At 34.5% G+C, this 26,398-nt stretch overlaps 2 protein-coding genes across 9 annotated transcripts in view; both read left to right on the top strand.

The window, feature by feature from the left end:
• ASPH (aspartate beta-hydroxylase) overlaps positions 1-26,398 on the top strand; it is a 111,066-nt gene that overhangs the window by 11,684 nt on the left and 72,984 nt on the right. For 4 of the 8 annotated variants that reach the window (XM_061342826.1, XM_061342827.1, XM_061342823.1 and 1 more), the window contains exons 2-4: positions 7,142-7,291; positions 7,991-8,035; positions 9,264-9,332. In XM_061342826.1, coding sequence (XP_061198810.1) covers positions 7,142-7,291; positions 7,991-8,035; positions 9,264-9,332 — 264 coding nt within the window. Of the gene's footprint in view, positions 1-3,807; positions 4,125-7,141; positions 7,292-7,990; positions 8,036-9,263; positions 9,333-15,299; positions 16,045-26,398 lie in introns of those variants that run through there. The other 4 variants (XM_061342830.1, XM_061342825.1, XM_061342828.1 and 1 more) reach the window with 4 other exon arrangements.
• LOC133206672 (uncharacterized) lies at positions 22,832-26,278 on the top strand. Its single transcript, XM_061342832.1, has 2 exons — positions 22,832-23,259; positions 25,697-26,278. Exons 1-2 carry the CDS (start codon positions 23,157-23,159, stop codon positions 26,038-26,040), a joined length of 447 nt encoding a protein of 148 aa, XP_061198816.1. The 5' UTR covers positions 22,832-23,156; the 3' UTR covers positions 26,041-26,278.

The raw sequence follows: 26,398 nt of genomic DNA, 5'->3' as shown, positions 1-26,398 counted from the left end.
CAGGGAAGTTGTGAATGCTTTTTCCCTGGCAGTGTTCAAGGCCAGGTTGGACAGAGCCTTGGGTGACATGGTTTAGTGTGAGGTGTCCCTGCCTGTGGCAGGGGGGTTAGAACTAGATGATCTTAAGGTCCTTTCCAACCCTAACTATTCTACGATTCTATATAAAGTGCAGAGCAGTTATCTAGTTTTTAATGAGAATAATGATAATAAAAAGGCCAGGTTTGGGTTCTCCCACTCCCCCCCCCCCAATTTCCATTAAGGTTGCAGTGGTGAAGAAGATGTTTTGGATAGCAAAAGGAAGAATCAATTTCATATCACAAAGAATTTATATCGAATTTATTAAAAGTAAACCTTTACCTTAAACTTCAGATCTTGAAGCACCCTGCTGTCATGATTGTTTGTAAAAAAAACTCAAAAATTTCTGAGTATGGATATTTGTGAAAATTTTAGATTGGAATATTTTATATGTGAAACAGCAATTATTTCATTAGAAGTTGATGTCTTATCTGTAAAAACAGAGAGAAAACGATAATCCTGTCTTCCTTAAAAATGAAAGAGATTTTGTAAAAGCTCATCAAAAGTGTAGATTTGGCCATTAAAATTGTATTATTCCACTGCTGGTACACTGAATGAAAATAAAACATGAAAATCAGGAAAACCTCAGGATAGTACTTGCAATCATTGTGGTGTTTAGACTTCTCAGAATAGAGCAGTTAAACATAAATGCATGTTGACTCTAGATTTTAAAATCTGTCACAAACCTATGTGTGTATATATATGCATACGCATATGCGACAGTAGTGAGAGGGGAACAAAGAAGCTCCTTTTTTTAATAGGCAGGGGGAAAATAGTATCAACAGAGAATGCTGTATAATTCCCTTAGTAGATATTTTACTCAAAATACTTGTTACTGTAACCCTACCTCAAAAAACTTGTGAACTCCAATTTTATTACTGAGAATGACTTGCAGAAGTTGTTTTATTGTTAATCATATTGGAAAAGATAATTTGGCAAAAATGTCAAGACGTAGTTGGCCATGCTCATACATAAGCCAAAATAACGGAGAGGTTGTTTTCTGTCTTTGCACTGGTATTAGTTCAGCTCTGTTGGTGATAGGATGGTGCTACTGTAACTTTAATTTTTTAGTTCTCTCTTGTGTTTTTGTTTTATCACTTTGCATTTTGCTTTTAAAACAAGCTTGTTCTGAAGTCTCCATATGATCTGTCTGGTTGATAATTTTTACTTCTGATTTGCAACTTTTAGATATTTCTCTGAGATTGGTGGTTTGTTTGGTTTTGTTTTCTTTTAGTGTGCGTTTCTAAATTCTAGTAGATGCCTGTTGTTGTGCATCCTTCCCTTTATGTGATAATCCGTAATTGCTTCTGTATTAATACCTAATGTACCTTTGTGGGGCATAATTATACACATTACAAAGTTCAGCTTGATGTTTTGAAGCCTGCCTTTAGTTTTGTATTCGTAGTTGACATTTTTTTCCCCTCTAAGCTTCTTTGCGTGCATATTGGTGATGTTCTACATCTGGAATTAGTATTGCTAGTCTTGATTGTCAATTTTGATTTTCTAAAAATACCCTGGAGTGAATAGTTGTACCAAAGCTAACTCGAAAGTAGTTTTTAAATTTGAAACAGTTATGCAAGTGAGCTGAAAAAATAATAATTTTGAGTGTTAATGAAGCAATTTGAGATGCTTCAAAAACAAACTGACAAACCAGTAGTCATGGCATTTGAATGCAGTAGAATGAGACCTTTCAAGAAGTCCACTCTGTCTTGAATTGTATTTTAACTATATATGTATTCAGTTTAACCTTTTGTCTTCCACCAAACTAACCAAAATTCTATTGTTTGGTATTTAGTACCCTAGCATTCAGAAGAATATATGTGGAAGCTGTATTTTTCAAGGTGTGCATTAATGTATGGTGTGCATTTGATGTGTAGTCAATTTTGAGTCCCGTGGGTCTATCTTCCTTTTGGTTCATCTTATATTCAGTGAGGCTGAAGAGTTTCCCTGTTTTAGCTGTAGTCTGCCCTTTCAGGAGGAAAGGTGTTTGCCATTTCTTGAGAGGACATATTCTTGTGATCAGTTGATTTTTTTAAAGGGCACAAGATGGCTGTGGGTATTTGGTTAAAGGTCAACATTATGAGTGTTAGTTTAGATTGGGAGTCTATATTTGAACTGAATTTCTTTCCTGTCTCCCCTCACTTTGTTTTTATGTGATGCGCTGTTGTCCCTTAATATACCTACTTAGGTTTGAGTGAAATAAAACAGAAAGATACGCTGCAACCACTTACGGGCATTCAGCCAGGTAAGATCTAGTTTGGGGCAGTCCCCCCAGAATATGTGTTATGCGGACTTCAGGTTCTCAGCATCATTTGACTGCTTTATGAATCCACTTGTTCTGCAGACCTGGTATCTGCAAATGCAGGTGCCCCTGAGGTAAAGTTGCAACAAATTGCCTAACCAAACCCTGCCTGTGGAAACACTGTAGGTTTTATATTCAATAGACTACATATCATTGCATGTAGAATTACTTCATTAATGAGCTGTTGATTTCTCTCTGTATTAGGTGACTTTCACTCTTTGCTTAAATTTTCTTCCTATCTTGCTTTAAATTGCTTGCACATCACGTAAGTTGCTGCAGTGTACTCATTAGGAGGTCTTTCTTAAAGCATCTGTTCTGTTTGATGTATTCAAGTGGCTTTAAAGATAGTTAAAAGATACACTAGTTATAGAATCAGCTGTCTGCGGTTTGTTTGCATCCATTTTATAACTTTAAAACTCAGGTTTTATTTAATTTTTTCTCCCTTGAGCTATTGGGAATTGCATTTGGTAATTAGTTGCTGGGTGTTAACCATGGGGGGGGTATATGTTGTTTTTCAAAGTAGCCATGAGATCTTGCTGTTCACTCCACCTACCTGATGGTTATGTTATTTAAAGAAGCATGGGGGAAGAAGGGCATAGTACTAGATCCTAAAGTTTTTATTAGGGTTGCTGTTAATGACAGATGAGTTTGTTTCTGTCTTCTTCCCACCCAAAAGGAGCTTGCTTTTGTTTGAAATGCAGTGGGAAAATAATTGTTAAATAGTGTATTAGTGTTTTTTTTTTCCTCCTTTTCTGGCTCTTAAGAAGAGAGTATGTTGATCATTAATAATATGTGTTAGCTTTAAATTGCACAGGTTAGGTGTGTATTGTCAGAATTAAAAGGGGGGGTGAGTGAGAAGAGTTAGTGTTGCTCCTTTCTGGAAAGGGAGGGCAGCAAACCAAATTCAACAACTCTGCTCCTCTTAACAAGCAATAGAAAAATTTCCTGGTTTAGCTTTATGGGATTTGCTTTGGCAAAAACCATCAGTAACCCTTCTTTGGGTCTGCTACAAGCAAATATGAGGTGTACCGGGGGAATGGTTCTGATCTGAAAAATCTTTAACGAGAATGTGTATGGTTGTTTTTAAGAAAATTTTTGGAAGACTCAAAACTTATCTTAGTATCTTAGAAATTAATTGTCTTTTGCTCTTAAAGTAGTTTAAAAGTTTCAAATGATCAGTCTCTACAGAATACGTGGGAAGCCTGGTAGAGCAGTGCCAACATGGAGAAAGTTCCTTGGGTGAGGGCCAACTTAACAAATGCAAGCAGGCAAGCTTTGTGTTTAGACTTGTGTTTCAGCTTCCGCTGATGGATTTAATGTCCTTAGTGCTCAGGCACTGTGGCATATGTTGCAGGAGAAATACTACAGTGCAGTGTGTTCAGTTTCATTTGCTGCTGTGTTTGATGTTGGAGGGTTAAGGGGAGGGGAAAGGATCAGCTACCCAGGATGCCCTGTTTAGAGGAGTAAATGAATTTTATTGTCGTCAGAACTACATTGCCATATGAGTTCTGAAAAGCATTTGGCTCCTGAGGATAACTGCTCTAAAAATAGATTTGGAGGAGAGGTTTCTCTTGGGTCCAGTTTCAGGTTCCCGCTGAGCTGGCTTTAGGAAACTTGTTTGCTCCTGTTGCAAGACTAGTGAGGATAATTTTTTTCTTATTTTGCCTTCAACATTAATTTTTGGAGATATCAACATACTTGCTCTGTCCGTGGAAATCAAGAGCTATTGTTATGGCCGACGACACAGGTATAACCCTAATCTTTTTGTGAACAAATGGAAAATGTGTGATTGCAAATACTGGCTATGTCTGATTTTATAATCAGCAAGATAACTGTGGTATGTTTCATATTCTGTTTGCTGTTTTAGTCTGTGTTACAAGCTGCCTCTGTTCTTTGATTAAATGTTCTGTGGAGTAGTGGGATTTAATTAGTTTATGGCAGGCGGTCAGTAGTAACTTTAGTTTTAGCTTGAGTAGGGTACATGTTAACGGAAGAGATGTTTTGTTGTCAGATACCTGACTTTCAAGTTATTTTGGGAGTATGTGAAATTAATAGGTGTCCTTTTAATGTAAGGTAAAGTAAAAGGAATTAATTTCATACATATTTATCTAGGTGTGACTCTTAATGCAGTGTAGGTGGGTTATAGGACTTTTAGAGATTTGCCGTTGAGACATAGAGTGCACTTTAAGACTTCTGATGTCTGCATAAAGACATCTGGTGGTGTAAGCACAGGCTTACCAGATATGGCAAGTGACCTACTTCTGACATGGCTGGCAGCATGTTCAGGGAAAGGGCTTGAATTGAGAATTAACTGTCTGGAATGAGTGCTGAGCCAGCTTCAGTCCTTGCAATGTTTTGTTCTAACCCTGTGTGTAGGGTTATGCAGACAATGGGTAAATGTTAAGTTATGTAACTTCCATTTATATTAAAGCATGGCCTGATCAAACTGCCGTGCTTGAATTCGTAGGAGAAGTTTTCAAGAGTTTTGAAAGTAATGTTCCTATAAGATAGGAAGCCACAGCATAAAAATGCATCTTTGTGACTGTTGTGAATGGTATCTTTATAGCAAGATCTGGTTTTGAGGGGTTTCCATGAGCAGTCTTGTAGACTGGAAAAAATGTGGAAGACCATGCTTGATTACTGAAGTTGTATCTTCCTTCATTTTCCTGTTTTTTTCCTCTGATAAATGAAGCCCCTTTCTTCAGAGGTAACTAGCAGTAAACTGTAGAAAACAGTAAGGTAAATGAGTAAGTGAAACAAAACAAGGTTCTGTTTTCTGTTTCTAGCTTGCATAGGACAAAGTTGTAACCTGGAATAATGTAAAATGTTTTCAGCCTTAAGGTTTAATTTTAAATACACACAAAGCTTCCATTGACTGCATTAGAACACAAGAGTAACAAAGTTCTGCTTTTACAAAGTATAATTGTTTATTTCTGAATATTAACATCTCCAGCTCAGAGTACTTGAAAGAGTTTTCATATACAGTTGATCCTATTTCTGAGTGTAGTGGCACATGCTGCATGACTTTGCCTCTATTTTCAGGCTGTCTGTACATCTTTCTAAGAGAGATGTTATGATGGATTATGTATGTGAGCCTTGCACACATGTAATTAGGGTACTAATATAGGGTACATCAGGTATATATCACTTGTGCAGCAGCAAGTGATACATACTTGACGTGAGGCTAAGTTGTCTTGCTTTCTCTCTGAGTATTCTTGGACAGCCCATATACCAAGGTGATTTTGTGTTTAATGTAGAAAGGAAACTAAATAGTTGGTATTTCATCTTTGTACAAAGTATGCAATAAAAATATGTTCGTTTAAATTTTCTCTTTTTATAAAATGCTGAGCTGAATAAGAGCTGATGTGAGTCATTTTATTGGTCTGAACTCTGTGTAGCACAGTGAATGTAATGAAAGGCTGGTTTATTACAGCTGTGAACCTGATGGCAAGCAGGGTCTGAAAGTACTTGTGGTAATATCTATTACAGAAATAAGTAAATCACTCACCAGTGTCTCATTACTCATCTTTCAGAGCAATGTTAATATTTCAGGGCATTTTTCATCTTTTTCTATGATTAGTGTTGATAAAGGCATCAAACATTACTTGCAAGAAGTATAATAAATTTCTCTCCCTACTTTATTATATTATCACAATATTCATGGCAAAGTTCCTCAAGTATTTAAAAATCTGTAAGAAATAGTTTTACTTCAATAACTAGGACTGGATAGGGCTGAACAAGCAAAGGCTAGTGTTTGGGAGGAAATGGATTGAAATAGGCTGGTATCCGTGGAACTGTGGCCAAATGCCAGCCTTGCAGCACTAGTACCTGGAGGCAGAAGAGCAGACCTTGAGCTCTGCAGAAAACCACAGGCATTTTTTTGGATGCATGTTTATTTGCTACATGTATCATCCCTCTTTCATGTAAATGATCCTAAAGGAATGGACCAAGCAGTTTATTTTCTAGTCGTGATGTCCATTTTAATCCCCCTACCTATATGCTAGGTTGAGATCTTTCCCAGTGGTTTTTTTGTAACTACTGTATTTTTTTGGTACACATTTACTTTTCATATGTGCAGTTATAAATTAAGCTGGGATTTGCATTAAGTCTCTGTGTCATCCTTTTACTTGTATTTTTCCATCAGACTGGGAGTCTAAAGGCATGTAGCAAATCTGTTCTTGATTTTTGCAGCTTGATTCTTGCAGCAGGGGAGATATTTTTAGCTGGTACAGTATCTGAACATGAAGCCTTACCCTTAACATTGTTTAAGGTTTAGATCCTTCTTAGGCTATTTGAACTTTTCATGTTGTTTCTGTGAGTTTATTCAACTAGCTTTGAAACTTGCTTCCGAAGAAAAGCTTTTTTTGCAAACTGTTTCTGCTGGTCATGTTGCCCTCTGGTGGCAGTTTGAGAACTGTTGGCATAAATGTAAAGCATTTCAGAAATGTTAAGCTCTATATAAATATACACTAAAGAGGAGCAAGGGGGGATTTTCAACTAAGTTGTTAAGACAAATTGCATCTGGCATTTTGGTGTTCGGTTGATTATAGGGCTTTTGCTTAGACAATCATCAGGCTTTCTACTGTAATTCAGAGTGATATGAAAAGCAAGCAACTAGCGAAGTTTAAAAACAGCACAAAAATGTTACTTAAATGCTGTGTTCTGTGTAGTCAGAAGAAACAATATTTCTTATTGTATCATAAATCATATTTTTTCTAAAGTATACAAATCCACCTTTCCTATTTGTTTGCCTTAATTTTACAGAGACCAAACATGGAGGAGGTAAAAATGGAAAGAAAGAAGGCTTTTCTGGAAGCTCATTTTTCACCTGGTTTATGGTAATTGCTTTGCTGGGAGTTTGGACATCAGTAGCAGTTGTCTGGTTTGAACTTGTAGATTATGAAGAAGTTCTAGGTAAGAATTTTAAATATTAAAATGCTTCTAATATAATTATGATAAAGCCTTAAATGGAGGCCATTTTAAATAGCTGATTTGATTACTGGGGTGTTTGCAAATGGCCTACATGATAAAAATAGGCAATGTAGTTCAAGAAGTGTATTTTAATGCTGAACTCTATTATGATGTTAAAATGGGATTCTCGTAAGAGTGAAAAAGGTTATTAACATACTGCATTTATTAAAGAATTGAAGAAGTCTCGGAGGATAAATCTGGATCTCTTTGTAACATCTGTAAAACAGTTCATCTGGAAGGCTGGTGTTGCCAGTTCTGTGATGGATTGTGTTGCCTATAAAGTCAGGACAACTGATCAGTCATCCTCCCATAAGTGACTTGTTGAGTGACCTCGGTTTTAAGCTTATAAAGATGATTATTGTATCTCAATATGTCAATGTTAAAATCGTATTGCTAATATAATATCTAAGGGTGAAAATTAGTATCTCAGATTTCAGTATCTGTGTCCATAGGTAGGGCTATTGACCCCGATGTTGTAGGACTCAATGTGTGCTTTTGCAACTGCAGGTTTTACAAGCTTTACAAATCTGTTGGTACATGCTTCTTTTGATCTGGACTGATTTTAAGAGAAACTTCTGGTTTGGAACTTAATCGGGTCTAGTAATGCAATTAATGGTTTCTGTATTTTTACCATGCATGCAGCCAAAGCAAAGGATTTCCGTTATAACTTGTCAGAGGTCCTACAAGGTAGGATATTGGAGAAATAAGCTTGTTTTGCAGTCTCCTGGCTGAAAAATTTGTTGTTTTTTTATGTTTTGAATTTTTTAGAGAATTAATATTCTGCATTGACATGAAACAGTCATTTCTCATCTGTCTCATTCGTCATGGTTTTGAAGATGATACAATTCTTATTTCTGGAGAATTACATTTATTCCACCAGTCTGCGTGTTTATCCATAAGCTGATAAAGAACCTTTCTAATTGATTGTTTCTATACAGTGGTGATGACCTTATTTTTTGTCCATTCTAGACCCAAGTCTGAACTTTTCTTCCACAAAACTGTTTTATAATTTTCTAAGTACCCTATTATGAATTGTATTTATTTTAATTGTAATCAAGTTCTGCCTCCATTTTGAGCCTGCCAAGTGTTAATAATATACTGCAAACTGTAAGGACTTAGAGTTTTTTTTGCCAAGAGTGCAGAGTTTCAATCCTATTAAAAGTTATGTCTGAAGTTTGTCAGAACTAATTAGAAAGCTTACTACTCAAATGGTGATCCCAGGACACTTCTAATCCTGGATACCATGATTCTGTGCTAAAAATTCTTTTTGGGTGGAAGCTGGGTTCTCCTGTGTGTGCTTAGGGCTGGTAGAGTTGCAGTTTAAGAAAAAAGTAAGAAGTCTGATGTATTAGTTGCCTATAAGAGGATTGACAACTTTTTTTGTCTGCAGTAAACACCATACAGTTATTGATTAAAAATTACGAATGTTTTTTCTTTGTCCAAGAAGTATGTCACTTATGTAATTTTTCATGCCAAGTTAGTAGAAGGTATCTGTTTTTTTTCCTCCCAAGAATTGAGACAGGCAGGAAACCAACCTGAAAACAAATGGTGATTATTTGATTAGTTGTTATTTCTTTTCCATCAAACACGTTGGAAGTTCCTTGTGAGCTGAGATTTTATTCTGAGCACAGTATGTTCAAACGAAGTGCAGTACTTGATTATGGATTTGTTTTAAATCTGTGAGTACCATAATAATGTGTTGAAAAAAGACTAACTTGTGTTCAGTCTAAAGTCTAGAAATTGCAGAAGGGAACTTTCCAGGAAATTTAAAATGTAGATAAGAAGAGTATGGCTAAATGATTTTTAAAATACATGGCAACAACCTACCATCAGCAGTCAACCACTGCACATCGAAAACACTGTGCTGGGAACAAACTGCTGAATCCCTAATTCTCTCTTCTTTTTGCGTTTCTAGGCAAGCTTGGGATATATGATGCTGATGGAGATGGAGATTTTGATGTTGAAGATGCTAAATTATTGCTAGGCAAGTACAAACACAGGTGGAAAAATATATACAACTGTCATTTATGTTTGGTTTGTTTTTTTTTTTTTTTAAATGTCGAAACAGTATTTCTGGATTCTTTTTTTCCCAATTAGAGAACTTAAAATGATTTAATTGTGGTTGGGGTTTTTCTTAATGCAAGTTGTGGGATTGTGTGAGCAACTTGTAGCAAGTTGTGGGTTTTTTTTTACTAATATAGCAATGTAAGTGGGAAGCATTTAATTAAAGGATAATTTTGATGCTGCTGTATCAACTGTTGAAAAATGTTTGTGGTTATTAATAAATTAATTTATTAATTAATAAGAGTTTAAGATGTTTCAAGAGTTAAAACTTTGTAACATGTTAAGCCAGATCAATTTTCGAGTTACTTCCAACAGGCCTTTGTACTTCTTCGATGACTGTTTAGCATATTTTGTACTGTCTTTCCTCTATTCTGAGTTCTCCACAAGTCTGTTCATTTTCTTTGCCTTTCAGAAATCGTACGTGACATAAATTTATCTTTTTTGATGTTGAAACGCTGGTTTTAGGTTTCTGTTACTTGTAGTGTGGGAGAATGTCTCTCTGTTCACTATGTATCTTCAGAGAGAAATTTCAGTTATCAGACACGCTTTGTGATACTGCCCTTCTGCCTACATCTTCTAGCAGTTAAAGCCCTACCATCTTCAATCTCACAGTCAAGCATTGGATAGATACTTCTTGCATACATGATGTTAGAAAGTTTACTTCAATTTGTTCAAGTGTAAACTTACTCTGGGCACGCAAACCTAACAAGTTAAATAAATGAACAAAACAACAAAAATCCCGAGCATAGTAAATAGAAGCTTGAGCAGAGGGCAAAGTGGAATGTCTCAAACTAGTCAAGATTGTCAGTTACGGCTTGCTATTCAAAACTTGTATTACATTTAAAAAAAAAAAGTTTATAGTCAGTTTATTTTTCTCCACTTATGCTTGCAGAAATAAGCAACTCTTTGGGGGAGGGGGGGCTCATTTGTTTAATTTCTTTATGGTTTAAAGAAACCCTATGCAATCAGAATTATTGAGCCACTTTGCAGTGGTGTGAAAGCAAGAGTCACTCCAAAGAATCTCCAGTGTCTACTCCAGAATCTACAGATTGGATGTTAATTATAAATGGTGGATAAGATAACACTTCATATATTTTTTTATATATATTTGTATATATATAAAGTGTTATAACTAATTATAAAATCCTAATATTATATATTCCTAGTATTATAATCCTAATTTTTCTGTCTGCTGTGTAGTGTATAGAAAGCAGATATCAGTTTCTTGTGAGTCATATTAGTTGGAGTCAGATTGCCAAGGTGGTAGTTAGAAATATGCTGCAGCTTTGTGACATCTCTGTCACTTGATACAGCTGGGAATTCTGCCAATATATGACAGCGTTTCTATTACAAGCTTGTCTTATCACGCATTTAAACCTTGTACTTCAAATGTGACATTAAAAGGTCACAGATCAAAAGTTATCTTTATTAATTTTTGAATACTTGCTCAGGTCACAATTTTATCTCATTTCAGAATATTTGATGCAGTACAAAGGAAATGGTAATTTTTGAAAAGCTTCACAACATTGGTTAAAATTGAGTATAAAAATATTGTTTCTAATACCTAGCATATAATATTATGAACCGAAGTTCCCAGAAAAATATTTTGCTTGTTTGTATTTAGCTTTTAACATGAGCTAAAAATGAACACCACTATGCAGACCAAAATTATTTTATTGCTGCAGAAACTGGAAGATTAGACATTTGTCTTGCAAAATTAAGGATTTTGAGAAAGAAAGCCATATAGTAGGTCTATATTCAATTGCACTAGGGTATCATTGAATGCATAACTCCTTTTGTATTTTATTTTTGAGGATTTTTGTTAGCATATATGATGTGTGTGAAGACTTGCTATTTTCTGGGGTATTTCTCTGCGTCAGACTGCGATAACAGCAAGTGGTTTCTTTGCTGATTTAATATTGTCTTGAAAAGGAGATGCCACTGTTTGATGTTTAACACTAGGAAGTCATACGCTTTTTTCTTCTCTGCTCTTTAGCTATTAGTAAACTACTGTGTGTTGGGGTTGTGGCAGGTACAATAGTTTAATGTTGTCCCCTTCTGTAATCTTTAGGTTTTGCTACAGATTTTATGATTTAATTTACATATTGATGATAAATATATTTTTAAGTCAATTGAATTTTGGAAAACACTTCTACCAGCTTAAGTTAGTTTTGTATTTCAAAGAATGGTTTAGTAGCTGATAACTTAGTAGTTTTCTCTACTTGGGCACACCTAAATAGAAGGATTACAGTTTATTGTTTATTTCTTCTATGTATAAGGTGTGATAGGGTCTGTTTGTTTTTTTTAATTTCTTGAACTCAAAGGAGGTTAGATGGTTAAGTTCTCTAGGGATATTAGTATAATTCTAAAAATGGTGTACAAGAAATGTGTTCTTCCCCTCTTCCCTGCTCCCCCACTCTCAAGTAAGAGAGAGAGGACAAAACCCCACCTAAAACCCAGCCAGCTACTCAACCTAACTGTATTTGTTGGTTAGTTTTATATCTGTTTATATAAAAATTATCCAGGGTGGAAATGCAAACTTGTTGAAGGTAGCCTGCAGTTATCTTGGAGATTTTTTTCCAGAGACATTTGTGAGGTCTGTTTATGGAATTCCATTTGGTAATGAGAAAAGAGGTTTAATCTACTCGTTTGAGGGTTCCTGTTATTGATAACTCTCTTTGCACTTTTTGCCCTCTTCACTCATAATTGTTCTTTGAAGGAACTTGCTGTTCTTCTTAGGAAGAGTGTTGCATCTCTCTACTTGCTTTGCTCAGTACAGAGAAACAGTGGGTGTAGTAGTATTACCCCCAAAATCCTGTATAGAGACTACTAGTGTCTGTTGTAATAGAACCTTTGGAGCCGAGCCATTTTTTTGTGTTTCAGACCTTTTTTAACAAGCAACAATATCCTGAGAAATTCTACTGAAACGCTTGCAGTGTTAGTATAATTGTGGAACTGCAGCTACAGAAAGTTGTCAAAATACTGTTCTTGTGTGTTTAGTTCAGAGTAGTTTGCCTAAGCAAAAATGGGGGAAAAACCCTGCCTAAACAACCTGGTGTATTAGCAAACCAACGGGAGTGAACAGTAGAATTCAAACTTTTGTAAACCAACTTTTTTCCCCTGGTTCACCTATGGCAGAAAAATATGTTTTCAAGCAGTTGTCCTAAGATTTCACATTCAGGAAATCTGCAGCGAGATAATGGGAGTTCTGAAAAACACTTTTGTATGGCTCAGCTGTTTCGGAGAAGTTTCATACTCTTCTCTGTTTTTCTCATGTTCTACTGTAGCACCTTCAAATATTAAGGGACGTATATGCTCATTCTCATAAAAGATGTTTCAGGAGAAGAAATGCTTTGACTTGTTAAATGAATGTAGGCAAGCCCTATGCCCCATTGATTGTGGCTACACTGTGAATAGATAAGGATTTTGACTCCCTTGATCACTCTTGGGTTTAAATAGTAACATTTAGAGATCTCTTGAAATAAAGTAGTTATTTCCTCTGGGTCACTGATTTAGCATGGTATTCATTGGACAGTTCCATTTTAATCACCGTTTTTAGGCACTTCTTACCATGCTTATTTGTGCTTATCGGTACCTGAGTTTTACATTGAAAAGCAGTTCTTCTTGGTCATAGGAATGACTGAATAGGAAAAGCAGTTTGACTGTTAATTACTTTGGGGTTTTTTTTTATTGTAAGTCTCTCTAAGAAAGAAAAAAAGGTAAGTTTATGAAATAGTGTGTTGATTTGGGTAACTCAAGCTGAAGTGTTTTGTGTTCTTAACCCTTAGATTCAAAGGCCATTAATACAATCTTTGGTAGTTTTTGTAAAGAATTTGAAAGAAAAGGTCTGGGGGGTGGTTGTTTGGTGGGGTATTTTTTATGGTAAAGACTGTAAGACACATTCTTCCAGTTTGTCTTTCCCTTTGGTTACCTAATATTTTCAAGGAAAATACACTGGTGTAGTCCATATTACATTTTACAAAGATAATTGCCCAAGGGTCTTATTCTTGATTTAGTGAAAGGACATCTATATAGTTCTTCACAGTGCTTACAGAAATACTATCTGAAGTATGGAGTCTTTTTTTGAGTGGCATTTTGTTTATTGATTTATTTTTAATGCCAGTTTCCAGCAGAATATAATGATAAAAATATTTATAAATCTGTTTATAACTTAGGTTTTTTTAACTTATTATTTTTAGATTAATATTTCAATTCTTAAATTGAGATTTCATTCTTCAGTGAACGTACTTACTTTGTTTTACGTCTTTACATCTCACTTGGGCCAAAATCCGGAAAGAACTTAGAATGATGATTGTCTACCATGCATAAAGTGAAGTCTAAAAATTTAATTTTTGTAGAACTAAGCCATGGAAGAAGTTGGAGAGGGATATTTGTAATACCTTGATTGCCTCCTGGATTCAGTCTCTCATTTTTAAAACTTTGAGCTATCCTGTGAAAAAATTAAGGAGAATGGCTGATCACTCAAGTAGAGGTTCTGGACATCCAGATAAAGGATGTGGAACAGCATGGACTTGGAAGTTTCCTCAGAATTATCATTGATACTTTCACTATGTGCTGTAAGAAAAATGTGTTGAAATGTGCTAAATGTCTCTGCCATGAACTCCTCTATCTTGAATGTTTCATTAACCTACACCTAATATTGCTTTGCAGTCTGCATGTGCAACGTTTTCACTTAATCTTATGTCTCAACAATTTGTTTTCACCCTTAGCCTACTGTTCTGCTTCTCCTTCCAACACAAACCAAGGTTTGTTCTGGTTAGTAGTAGGGGAAGCTCCTCCCTCTCCTGTTTTGACATTTGTCATTGCTTGGTCATTCTGTTGTGCTTTTCTCAGAATGGAAATGTTGAATTATTATTTAGTACTGACTGTAAACCAGTGGATTTCAATTAAAAAACAACAACAAAAAAACCCAAACAAAAAACACCAGACAGGAAAAAAAGCGTAATTATGGCTTATTGGTATTTTGCGAGCACCACTTAAATCAGTGAATTTCATAGTCCAGGGTAGCAACTGCTGGTATCTGAGAGTTTAGAAGTGACAAGCTCTTTCTTTGCTGCTCTGACCATCTCTTCATCTGATTTTAGCCTGCTTTAGATCTTCTGTGTAACAATACACACTTTCATATTGGCTACATACTCATTTTCATCTAGTGTTCTGCATGTCCTCAGGTTTGAAAGTAATTCCTGGGGAGCAAGTATATAATGCAGAATACATACCATAGAAAAAAAACAACAACTGAGAAACATCTTAAAAAAACCCAAACAAGCAAACAAACTGCAGAACACTACCCCCCAGCAACTGAGAGTCCACACTTCTAATCAAAATTGAAATTCTGCATGGTGGAATAACTTGTATCTTTAATGGTATGTCTGTGACAAGATTTTTAAATACTGTTTGCTTTTGGATGTTATTTTCAGCTATCAGTTGCAAGCTCTCAAATTTGAACATGATGGGTTTAAAAAGAACAGGGCAAATTGGGTGATTGTAAGTAGTGTGAGGATAAATGTTAAAGAACTGCCTGCATTAAGGTAAATGCCATGGCAAGAAAACTGAATATAAAGGAATTTGGTTTTAGGGCTAGGAGCAAAGGAAAGCAAAGCTGCTGCAGTTTTATTTTTTTTTTAAGATTTTGGCATAATATTCTGCATGTTTATTGTCCAAATTGTAGTTTGTACTTCGAAAGGTTCAGCTTTCTTAACGTCTTTCTATTTTCCTGATTAGCATTCCTGTAAAGACTGCTGTCTGTGACATGAGATGTCTTTCACAGATCCTCCTTCTACAGTTTCCTCTTTCCACCTAACTGCTGTCTTTTTTTTTTTTTCTTTCCTTCCCTCTTTCTCCCTCTCTTTCCTCTGTTCTTGTGTAGGCCTGACCAAAGATGGCAGTAATGAAAATATTGATTCCCTTGAGGAAGTCCTTAATATTTTAGCAGAGGAAAGCTCTGATTGGTTTTATGGCTTTCTCTCATTTCTCTATGATGTATTGACTCCTTTTGAAATACTAGAAGAAGAAGAGAGCGAAGCTGCAGATGATGTTGATGGTACGTCACAGAATGAAGGGGTTCAGGGAAAAAAGACTTGTGTTATTTTGGATTTACAGAACCAGTGACTGAGAGACTAATTTGATTGGCTTTCAGAAATGTCCATGAAATCATCAGTCTTAATGTAACAAGAATTCATGGCATTGAGGGGCAACTCCCAACGGGACGCTATAAATATTGAACTTGAAGTCAGCTACACAATGTAGTTTTACTAGTTGAAAGCCTTCAGTTACCTTTCCATTTTTGTGACAGGATGGCATACTACACAGTTGTGTAAATATGTAGAATAAAACATATGTATCTGTGGTTGTGTAGTTGGTTTCTGTATGTGCTTCAATTTGTGCATTTTGTGCACAAAGCTTACAAAGCTGAGTGTAATAACCTCTATTAACACTGTAACATTTGTCTTTCTAGCAAACGTTAACTGAAACGTTTTGTAACAGCTTTAACTGTATTCTAGCATGACTGCGTTATGTAAATACATATTTATATGTTGATCCTTAATATAGACATGACAATGATAATTCTCTTGTGAAATATGATTTTAATAAATAACTTATTTTGTGGTTCACTGATTTCTCAGACAGATTCTTTTTACTTGTTTGAATAAAAGCACTCCATTTAAAAGTGCTTGAAAATTTTACAGAAGCATTTATTTCTAAGTGAGCTGTTATCTATTGTGTTCAGAAGATACGATGTCATCATATGGTTTGTTCCCATTGATTTTACTATTTTCAAGCTAAGTTTTCAGTCATTTTTTCAGTATAACAATTGCATCAGAAAGGCTGTTCTAAATTTGAGGTTTTCTTAAAGTGAGCCTTTTATGGAAGTGGGAGGCCGTGATTGTGTGTTTCTCATGTAATGCTGAATCTATTAAAGACAAATTGGAAATAAGATTGTCTTCTATTCCTTGCTAAATTCAAGAGCTTAATGCAGTTTAGAAAATTTTAAGCCTTTTCCTATGAAATTGTTTCATGATAGTTGTTCTAAAAATATTTTCAGTGTACATGAATTCTGTCCACTATCATAAAGATACTGGTCTAGAAAGGAGAGTTTATAATTGTGTTTTACAGTTTTTTTATCTGATACTAAAAGCTGAAACCAGGCTGTCATTTTAATAAATGAATACTGTACTCAATCAGATTATTATTAGAATTATTGTTTATTGTGATGCCTTAAGTTCATATGAGTTTCCCATATAAAGTTTATACTCAAGTTTTAACACTGGTGGATGCAGGATGAAATTTTAATCTTTTTAAATTAAATTAATTTTCACTTGCTCTGGCATGGCAATTTAACATGCCTGATTAAAGACAAAAACCCCCAACTTCCAGTAAGTCATCCAACTCAGGGTTTTACTTACTCTTTTAAAGGTAGTAAAAGAGAAGTGTTAGTGTTAAGCAAGAGAAATGCTTTAAAAAAAACTGCAACAGCACTGGGACATGTTAATACTGTTGCTTAAGATTTATGAATGGAATAGAGCCATAAGAACATTAGTCACATTTTCTTCCAAGTATTTTAGGATTTGGATATAAGAAAGTACTATGCAAATTTAGTATTTTTGTAGGATGATGTATGTGAAGCATAAAGCAAAGTGGGGGGAGCCCTGTACATTATGAAAATAAGTGGTAGTAGATCTATGGAATATTAGTGTCTTAGCAAGTGGAAGAAACTTGTGGAGTATCTGACACATAGGAAATAAGCAAGCTTGTTTTGTTTGGTTTCTCTTTTAATTTTAGAAGCACATTTGAATTAGAAATAAGAGTTTCATCACTATTGTGGGATAATAATAACAGTATGAATTAGAAATACTGTCATCGAATGTGGAATTCTTTTGTAGATGCCTCAGTAACGGAGCTAGATATCCTAGAAGAAGAGTAAAACATCTATGAGGATTCTGTGTCATGAACTTTATACCAAATAGTTAAAATATACATGATAATCTGGTGAAGTTTCAAGTGAAATAAACAGATTGCAGCTTTCAAGTAGTTGAAGCAGGCACTGAAATTGGTAATGGTTATATCAGTAAACTGTAAATAAATTTAACTTGGGCTGGGGAGATAAAATGCAGACCAGGAAAGTTCTACTTTGATATCATGGAAGTTCCTTGTTTTTATTGAGTGGAAATCCACAATTATAATGGTAATAAAGAATTTGTAGGAGTAAAAGGGGTGGAGAGTGGGAAGTGGATAGGATGCACCTAGGGGAAATATTAACAGTAAATAACTTCCTAGAGTGTTATTTCTGGAATGTAGGAGGTTGTTTTTTGTCTTTGTTTTTCCAGAAGTGTTCATTCTTGCCTCGTGTTGCTCCTGTTGAGGTGACAGTTAAATCCTCATGAATGGTTTTGACAGAGCAGAACTGTCAAAGCTCTCAAAGTTTAGGATAAAGTGTTTGATTTTAATGTATTGGATTAATTGTTGCTACTGCAAGCAGGAGGACTTGGCTAGTGAGGATAATAATAAGATTTAAATGAGTCTTTGTTTTATAATAGCGTGGCAGAGGTTTCTTTTGTGTGTTTGGTTTTTTTTGTTTGGCTTTTATTTGGTGGTGTTTGGGTGTTTTTAAAAGCAATTTAACAGCAAAAAGCTTACCCTGAGTATGACATGCACATGAAGAAGGAAGACTGAATCTGTATCTCAACCCTTGCTTCTAAGTCCACACAAAGTGTTTGAAATCAATTGAGGAATTTGAAAACTAATTTTTTAGTTTGACTTGTGACTGTCAGTTATATAAAATACAGTCAGAATATTAATGCTTTAAAAGAAGTCCAGGAAACTTTGAATGTGCTTTTAAACTGCAGTTAGAAAGCCGTAGCAGCTTTGCCTTCTGATATATTTCCAGAATAATCATTTTTAGAGGCAAAGCTGCTGCTTTCTACCTGCAGTTTTTTTGTTTGAGAATTTAAAATGGAGCAAATTAGTAGGAAACAGTGTTTTTAATGAAGAAAGTACGTTGTTTAAATCACAGGAACTTTGTAGCTAGTTAAGAATGAGAATTTAGTGATTTTATGTTAAATTGGACATGGAGTTTTCATTAGCTACTTTTGTTTCCCTTACAGGCTATTTATATTAAATTTTAGAGAGCTCCAGAAGTAAAAGTCTGTCTAAAGGAGTAGTCTTCCAGTTTGGACAGCATTTTTAGAAATAAGTGGGATGTTTTACTTTCTCATTTTCTCATGTTGGTAAATGTTTGATATTTTAACTGAACAGTCTTTAGCGGAAGTTTACAAACTTTAAACAAAATACTGCATGAACCTTTGTAGCTCTGCCTTCCTTTGTTGTGGTACTAATGTAAAGAAATTGTTGGGAAAAAACTTAATACCCTTATATCTGAAATGGTTGAGAATTTATGGAAGGTTTGAACCCCAGACTTCTGTGGCCACCTTCAACAATATGTGAAAGTAAGACAGTGTTTTGGGGGGGTGGGTGGGGGGATCACAGTGCTCATAATTTATAGAATTAACTTAGAATTGAAGAAAATAAACTCATAACTGTTTGCATATCTGTTGAAATTCTTACTGCAACAACTTCTTGCCAGTACTTCCCCCACCCCCTCCTCAGCCCCACACGCATAATGATCTTTGAGAAGGTGTTCAATCTTTTGCTCCTGACATTTGTTTCAAGGTCAGTCAGTGAATAAGGCTTACCACCTGTAGGTTTTGGGTTATGGTGATTTACATGATTTAGATAGTCTCAATTGACTGGCCTTAGAAGAAACTGAATTTTTATTGCAGTTACTCATGTAGGTTATGGTTGGATTGGGGGGTAGAAGAAGAATGCATTGAAGCATTAGGTTTTTCATTTCATTTCATGGTCAGGTGGAGTGGGGGAACCACCTATACTGTAAAAATTGCTTAGTATTTGAGAGCTGGAGAAAGCTGTTGTGTACAGTGTAGTAATTTGGGATGTTTTTCCTATTCACTTGCCATAAACAGCTATCATAATCGCACAACAGCATGAAATATGCTAAAAACTGTCTTTCTGGTCATAACAGATTTCTTGAGGCTAATAAAGGCAAGTCATGCCTATTGGTTTCTTGTATGTTCTCATACAAAATGCAACATACTTATTTGTGACTTCAAAAAAGAAAATGCTTTCTACCCTATGTCTTCAATTCAGGTTTTTCTTCTAAAATTATGCAATTACAAATAAGCAAGAGATATTAAAGCAACTTACGGAGAATGTATTGAGAGTAATTTTATTATTTTTAATGCTTCTGTGAATTAAAAAAAGCTGCATAGCATTTGCCCTTGCATTTGGGACAGTTACAGGCTTTGGTATGCATACAGGTAACGAGTTAAGGTAAGTGGGGTAAGATACTTTGTTTAGCAGAAGACCTTGTATATCCAATGTAGAATACTGTAAATGCAGAATAATAGTAATAGTTACGTGCAGGTGCATATGCAAACAATCATAGCTTTTTCTGACTTGCACTTCCAGAGAAAGAAAACAGGAGAGAAAAAAGGTTAATAAGGGTTTTGGCTTACAGATTTGTATTTCTGTTTTTAGTTGTGCAGTTTTAACATCTTTGCTAATTTTCTGTACCATGAAGAAAGTTTTCTATGGGAACTTGCTATTTAAAGCAAGAGTCCAAAAATAAGCCCTACTTTTTAAAGCTTGACACTTTGTTACCAAGGCTTCCCACAAATCCCGGAAGGGTAGCAAGTTCTGTCAGCTGCATAGTGTCAACCTTGACCGTATGCTTTCTATGGTAAATGTGAAGTAGCCTCTTCCCTTTTCACATGTAAGTGGGTAAGACACAATAATTAGCTCACATTTGTTGCGTGATGCTGTAGGTTAAGAGGACTTATGCTGGGAGATGATGTGGTGAAGTTGATTTATAGGATTTTTATTTCGTGTCAAAACCTGTTTTATAGGAAGGCTATCGAAGTTTTCAGTATTACTAAATGAATAATATGAAATTTATATATGCAAGAAGAAATGTCAGGTTTCTCAATATATTGCTAAATATGCAAATGTTACCTATCGACATCTATGAAACTGGTCAAAAAGACCTGAGTGCTTTGTATTATCTTTTGGTTTTGTTTTGCAGTGCTTTTGTATTTCCAAATAAAAGTAGTATTAATGTTTTTCTCTTGATGCTGAAATTCTAAAGCTGTGCTCTCACTTGGGGGTTCTTTTTGTGGAGGTTATTCTTGAAGATTTTTATGTGGTAAAAATAGAGGAAATGACTGGATTTTGTTGCAGAATCAGAATGCTTTGTAATGTTCTAAGTTTCAAAGAATCAGTTAAGATCTTATGTACCATTAAGCATTAGGTAAAAAATAACCACTTAGACATGAATAATTAATTTTTAGTGTGACTGCTTTAAACAGTTCTGTGGAAAATACTGGAAACCTATCCAGCTATGTTAACTTCGAATTCTACTTTTTTTACAATTCTATATTTCCTTTCATATTGCCAGCTCTGGTCATTTATAATGTAGTAAAAAAATAGTTCAAAAAGAAGTTTGAAGACACTTGAAATGAAACTTAGAATAAACGTTCACAAGCTCAGCTACATGATTCATAAAATTCTGGATGTTGATTTCTGTCTCCCAAGGCTGCAAGAGCCTTTGTCTTTGCCAGATTTTATCACATGCCCCAGGACATTGCTGTCTTGGGAAAGTGAAGTGATTTTGCACTCATGTCTGCTTCAGGCTCTTTGGGCTTCACAAATGAGACTTCCCTGTGTTGTAGTTTCTGTAGGGACCCAGTCCAAGTGGAAATCAAGATGCAGCAGGATTTCTGTCTTGTGATTATTACATAATATTGGGATTTTGAAATATTAATTTCAAAATGAATACTTTTCCTGTAAATTAGTCTTTTCATGGTATGTTAATATATGCATGATTTACAGAGTTAATTCATGCATTGATAATTTACTGAGAATCTTAAAACTCTTCATTGTATAAAAGCAGATTGAAAGAAATTACTGCTTGCCTGAATATTTAACAAGTGGAGTATCAATAATCAGCAAACAAGGTATTTCTTAAGCTTTCAGTGTAGTACATTTACTTTTATTTAAAATTTCAAACATAATGTATTACAATTTTTATGTGTACAGGTATTTGTAAAATTTTCTGTTTTCCCTGACAAGACGTGCTTTTAAGAGTATGTCTTAAAACACTCAGTAACATTTAGTTTTACTAGGAAAAGAGGGGAGGAGCTGGGAACTTAAATATGGCTTTGTGCAGCTTTGCTGTGTATCTATTATTTATAGTTTCATTAATGCTGTACTATAACAAATTTGAAATCTATTCTTTTATATGAGAAAATTACCTGTTATTTTTCCATGCACTGCCTATAAGTAATAAGATTGAGTAATGAATTTAGCTATATTAGAACTCTGGACTTAAGCAGTGATTGTAATCTGTGAGGGGAAAAAAAAGGCTTTTATATCCCAGGTATGAGCTTGTAAGGAAATTATTGTAAAAATTGTATTTTTACCTGGCTAACCCATTTTAAAGAAATATTGCCCATAATGTCAATGCTTGGTACTTTCAATACCAGGCAAGATAGAAATTTAGATGCAAGTTTATTACAATGACTTTAGTGGCTACATTCTTAAATTTATGTATGCATGTATTTATTTATTTATTTTAATTTTAGAATGTGGGGGGGTTTGTATTGGTTTTTAAGAGTAACTTTTGACGTATATTGTTACTGGAAACCTAAGACTGAGGTTCAGATGTCTGGCATAGGTGCTTTATATATCTGATTGAGAAGCCTAATTATGTGACATGGGAATATCTCTTCTAGTTTAGTAAGCTTATGTATGAGTTTTAAAAATATATTTAACATAACTTTTGTTAACTTTCTAGTTGTTTTTTAGGTAGCAATGCACAAGATTTTTGTTGTCAGGGTAGTTCTGGTATGATTTAGGTCTTAATCCTCAGCAGCATGATGATGATAGTCCTATATATTTTGACGGTGTTAGAAGATAAGGCTAATTTGGTTGACTTTTTTTTGGATGGGGTGGGTAGAAGGCTTTTGCCTCCAAGCCTTTTGTCGATCTACGTGTAAAGCACAATCAAGGTGTTGAATAACCTGTTTCTGTTAGTTACGGTGGGGAAATAGAGCAGCTCCTGACTTTGGAGAGTGAGGTTGGCTTTTTTTTTTTTTTTTTAATGAAAGTCTCAATAGCCTTAAATAGCCTTAAGCAAAACAGTATTTTAGCTGAAATGCTGAAATGAAATGGCCATGAAATATGAGCACTACCTTTGCCAAAACACACATTCTGCAACTGATAAAGAAACAAATAGAAATTCATTGTAAGAAAATACTCAATTTATATAACCTACATTACATATGTGCTTTCAGATCTTTATGTTAATGTTTATTAAATATTTATAAAATCATATTGAAACATAAGTTAGTGGGTTTGTGAGAGAGCTCAATACCTGGCAGAGAAATCAGCTGGGATATTGGTCATAATTATGTGGCATCACACTGGAGTGAACTGAGCTAGCTCTACGAAGTTAGAGAAGCATCTTAAGTAGCATGAATCTACTAATGTGATATTTTCTTGAATTATTAGTCTTCCATCTCAGTACTTGTGGTGGTCTTGCTACTGAAGATGCTTTATTCTTAATGAGTTAACATCATCTCTCCATTGCACTGCAGTGAGCTGTGTAAAGATAACTTTTTACATAGCATAGTAAAGTCGAAAATTTTATGTCATGTTTGTTGAACAGCACAGATGTGTTCATAACCTATTTCCATTTTGCAACGAATCAGGTGAGGAACCAGGAGGGGTAGCCAAGAAAAAAACTAGAGTCAAAGGTATTCTTAAAGTTCTTTTTCTTGTGGAACTTCATGCAGATAATGTCTGAAATGCATGCACATTGCAAATACAAACTGCAGATTATAATAATGTTTACTAATACTATCTATGTTGGCTAAGTGTTGTCTAATGGTACAGCAAACTGTTATCCTTCCCATTTTTCATTGTTTTGGTGGCTTTTTTTTTAATACTGATTATAATTTAATGGCAATGTGAGTGCTTTCCTAACTAGAGATTTTGTTTGTCAATTTTTTTTTTTACAAGGGTTGTTTTGTTTGGATTACAAGTAGTTTATGGTAACTTCATATTATGCATGTGTTTAAAAAGAAAAACAAAAGAAAAAACTGTTCTGATTTATGTGCATTTTTTACTTTGTGAAATTCTCCTTTAGTTATCTTATATGAATTCTTAATGCTATTACTATATCATAGTTGGACTTGAGCACCTTAATTTCTACTCAAGTCTGTACTTAAAAACTTTAATCTGTTTCTTTCTTATGGAAGGAAACTTTTAGGTAAAATTCAATAACTTCCCTTTTAATATCATTGCAGAATTGATTGCAGTGATGAAACTTATAATTTTTTTTCAAAAGCTTAAAGTAGGATACCTTGCAACCAATTTATACCATATATTTAGTTATAATTACATTTCTTCATGAGCAGGATATCATGGTCTAGATGTTTCACTGTAGCAGAGAGACTAAGAAATCTAATTAGCCTTAGCAAAACACCAAGGTACCAGATGTAGTTCAGGTACTTAATTTCTTAGATATGCTCAGCTATTTCCACACAGCATGGAATTATGTAAAGAACACAGTCTCTTTGTTTCACTAAAGGCATTTAGACTTTAATGTGATTTTTCTAGCAGTATGTGAAAAATGCACACTCTTTATAATATAAAATCTCACTGGGGAAAAAGTGCATTTCCTGAGGGAAGCTCTCATGCTCATGTATGAATGTGACTTCTCTTGGCATCTTCTGTGCAAGCTGAAATTTTCAGCCTTTGTTCCACACCGTGCTTGGTATGACTTGGTTGCAAATTGCTTCTTTCTAAGAATGTAATAAATGTAATTTAGCAAATCATTACTGAATTTTTCATTATTTGTATTTGATATAAGGATGAAGAAATGGCATGATGCAGTTTGCTTATTGTCAGAAAAAAATTTGGAAGAATAAATGGTGTTATTCCTTTTAGTTTGAGCTGTGTGACTGAATTGTTCATTCCACAGAAATGTTACATAGCTGTTAGAGGCAGATGTTACAGGAGAAATGTCACTTGCCTGCTTTTTACCTTCCAGACTGTGATTTCTCTCAGAAGTTTGAATAAAAACAGAGCTGTTGTATTTTATATATGAAATTGTGATTGCTTTTTCACTAATATGAGAGTATTCATTTTAAAATTAAATGTAAATACTGTATTTAAATTAAGTGCAAATGCTGCTGGTGGAATCCAGGACAGCTGCATACAGAGATTTTATGGAAAAAATAGTAAATTTTATTGAGTTAAAAATTATTTTGGAGAATGCTGCTGATGCTGGCACGTATTTTTGGAACTGTGGGCAAATTCCAAGGATGTTGTTCTGACTGTTCTTCAGATGTATTACCTAGATACTGTGTCACAGCCAAATGTGATTTGAAAGAGAGAAAATAAGCACAAAGAATACAACTCCAAAAGTAAAGCAAGCAAAAAAAAACCAGTATTACGAATAACATTACATATGGAAAATGTAGGAATTAATTTACAGTTGCTACTTTGATTTCACTGCATTATGTGTGAACCAAGTAAAACTTTTTGGAGTTCATTTAATTCAGCAGGACATTGCTGTTTCTTCTTACTTACGGTGTACTTATTTCTTGTTTTTGTAAAATATATACTTCAGATACATTTTTAAGTTTTGCTTAATCAGAGGTTACAATGTCAGTAGAACATAATACGCATTTGTGTTGTTATAACACTTGCATTTGTAGTTTTAGAAAGTTGAGAAAATTGGAAGAATAATTTTTTTGGTGATGCTCTTGACTGCTATAGATCCTACCATTGTATGATCTGTAGAATTTCTTGCCAAAGATTCAAAATCTACTGTGATTTTCATACCTACAGCGAAAACTGATTTTAGCATTCTGCACAAGTTAGTTAACAGTAAGCTAATAGAGGCATGGTTTTTAATGGATTAATGCTTTATTTGGATGCAGTTGCAGTAAGCTGAGGTTATTTATTGGCTGGCTGCATGGTGTGAGATACTGCTGAAAGTCAAAACTAATTGTTCAAATTGCTTAAAGCTCAAACAGTTAATTATGCAAGTTTAAATTGGTGCCTAACAAACACTAAGTAATAAATCAATTGAAGCTTTTAGATGGTTGTTCATAAGATGTTTTCTGATCTAAGAATGGTTTTCTTATTGAACATTTCCTCTTTTTTAAATGAAAAACTAAAAAGTAAAAGAAGCTGTTAAAGAACCACTCAAGAAATTAAGGGAGAAGCAGGAATCCAAAAAGGAGGATAACAAAGATGAGGAAGAAAAAAAGAAAGCCAGGAAAAGAAAAGATGCTGTTGATCGAAAGGACAAGAAAGCTGTTGATACGAATAAATTAAAGAAAGATTCTGACAAGGCTAAAAGAGACAGAGAAAAGGAAAAAAGCTTAGACAAAAATGTAAAATCCAAGGAGGCTACAAAAAAATCAGCCAGTGAAAAGGATGGTACTAATCAGGTGGGAAAAGAGAAAGAAACAAAAAAGGTAGCTAAAAACCCATCCAAGGAAGACAAGAAAGAGAAGAACTAAACAGAGTATCAGTTCTGCTACCGAGGAACAGACCTGAAGAATGAGAAATTCATCATATTTATGTGAATGTGGTAAATATGGCAATAAGAACATAATATTTTCTGGAAATAAGTATGAACAAAGGCTATCTATAATATTTAAAAAAATAACTGTTAAGTATGTTCTTGCAGTGTAAACACAAAGCAAAAAATGTCTTCTGTGAATCTCAAATACATATATATGTGAATATGCCTGTGTAACTGTGCATTGAAAACAATCAAATGTGGAATAATGCAAATTACTTCAGACATACTCTGAATCTCTTGGGTTGTTTTGCTCTTTCATTGTTTCCTCATATTAAAATGCTTTTTTCTTGATG

The sequence above is a fragment of the Neopsephotus bourkii genome, unplaced genomic scaffold, assembly GCF_033783945.1.
Source record: "Neopsephotus bourkii isolate Nb327-2 ecotype Australia unplaced genomic scaffold, CSIRO-AGI_Nbou_v1 NB_1820, whole genome shotgun sequence".
NCBI classification, from domain to species: Eukaryota; Metazoa; Chordata; class Aves; order Psittaciformes; family Psittacidae; genus Neopsephotus; species Neopsephotus bourkii.
This window is presented reverse-complemented; position numbering and strand designations above follow the sequence as displayed.

Excerpts from the sequence above, each read along its gene's own strand:
- LOC133206672 (XM_061342832.1), top strand. The coding sequence starts at position 23,157 with ATGTTTGTTGAACAGCACAGATGTGTTCATAACCTATTTCCATTTTGC. Across the intron at positions 23,260-25,696 it reads GAAAAAAACTAGAGTCAAAG|TAAAAGAAGCTGTTAAAGAA; the intron begins GTATTCTTAAAG and ends AAAACTAAAAAG.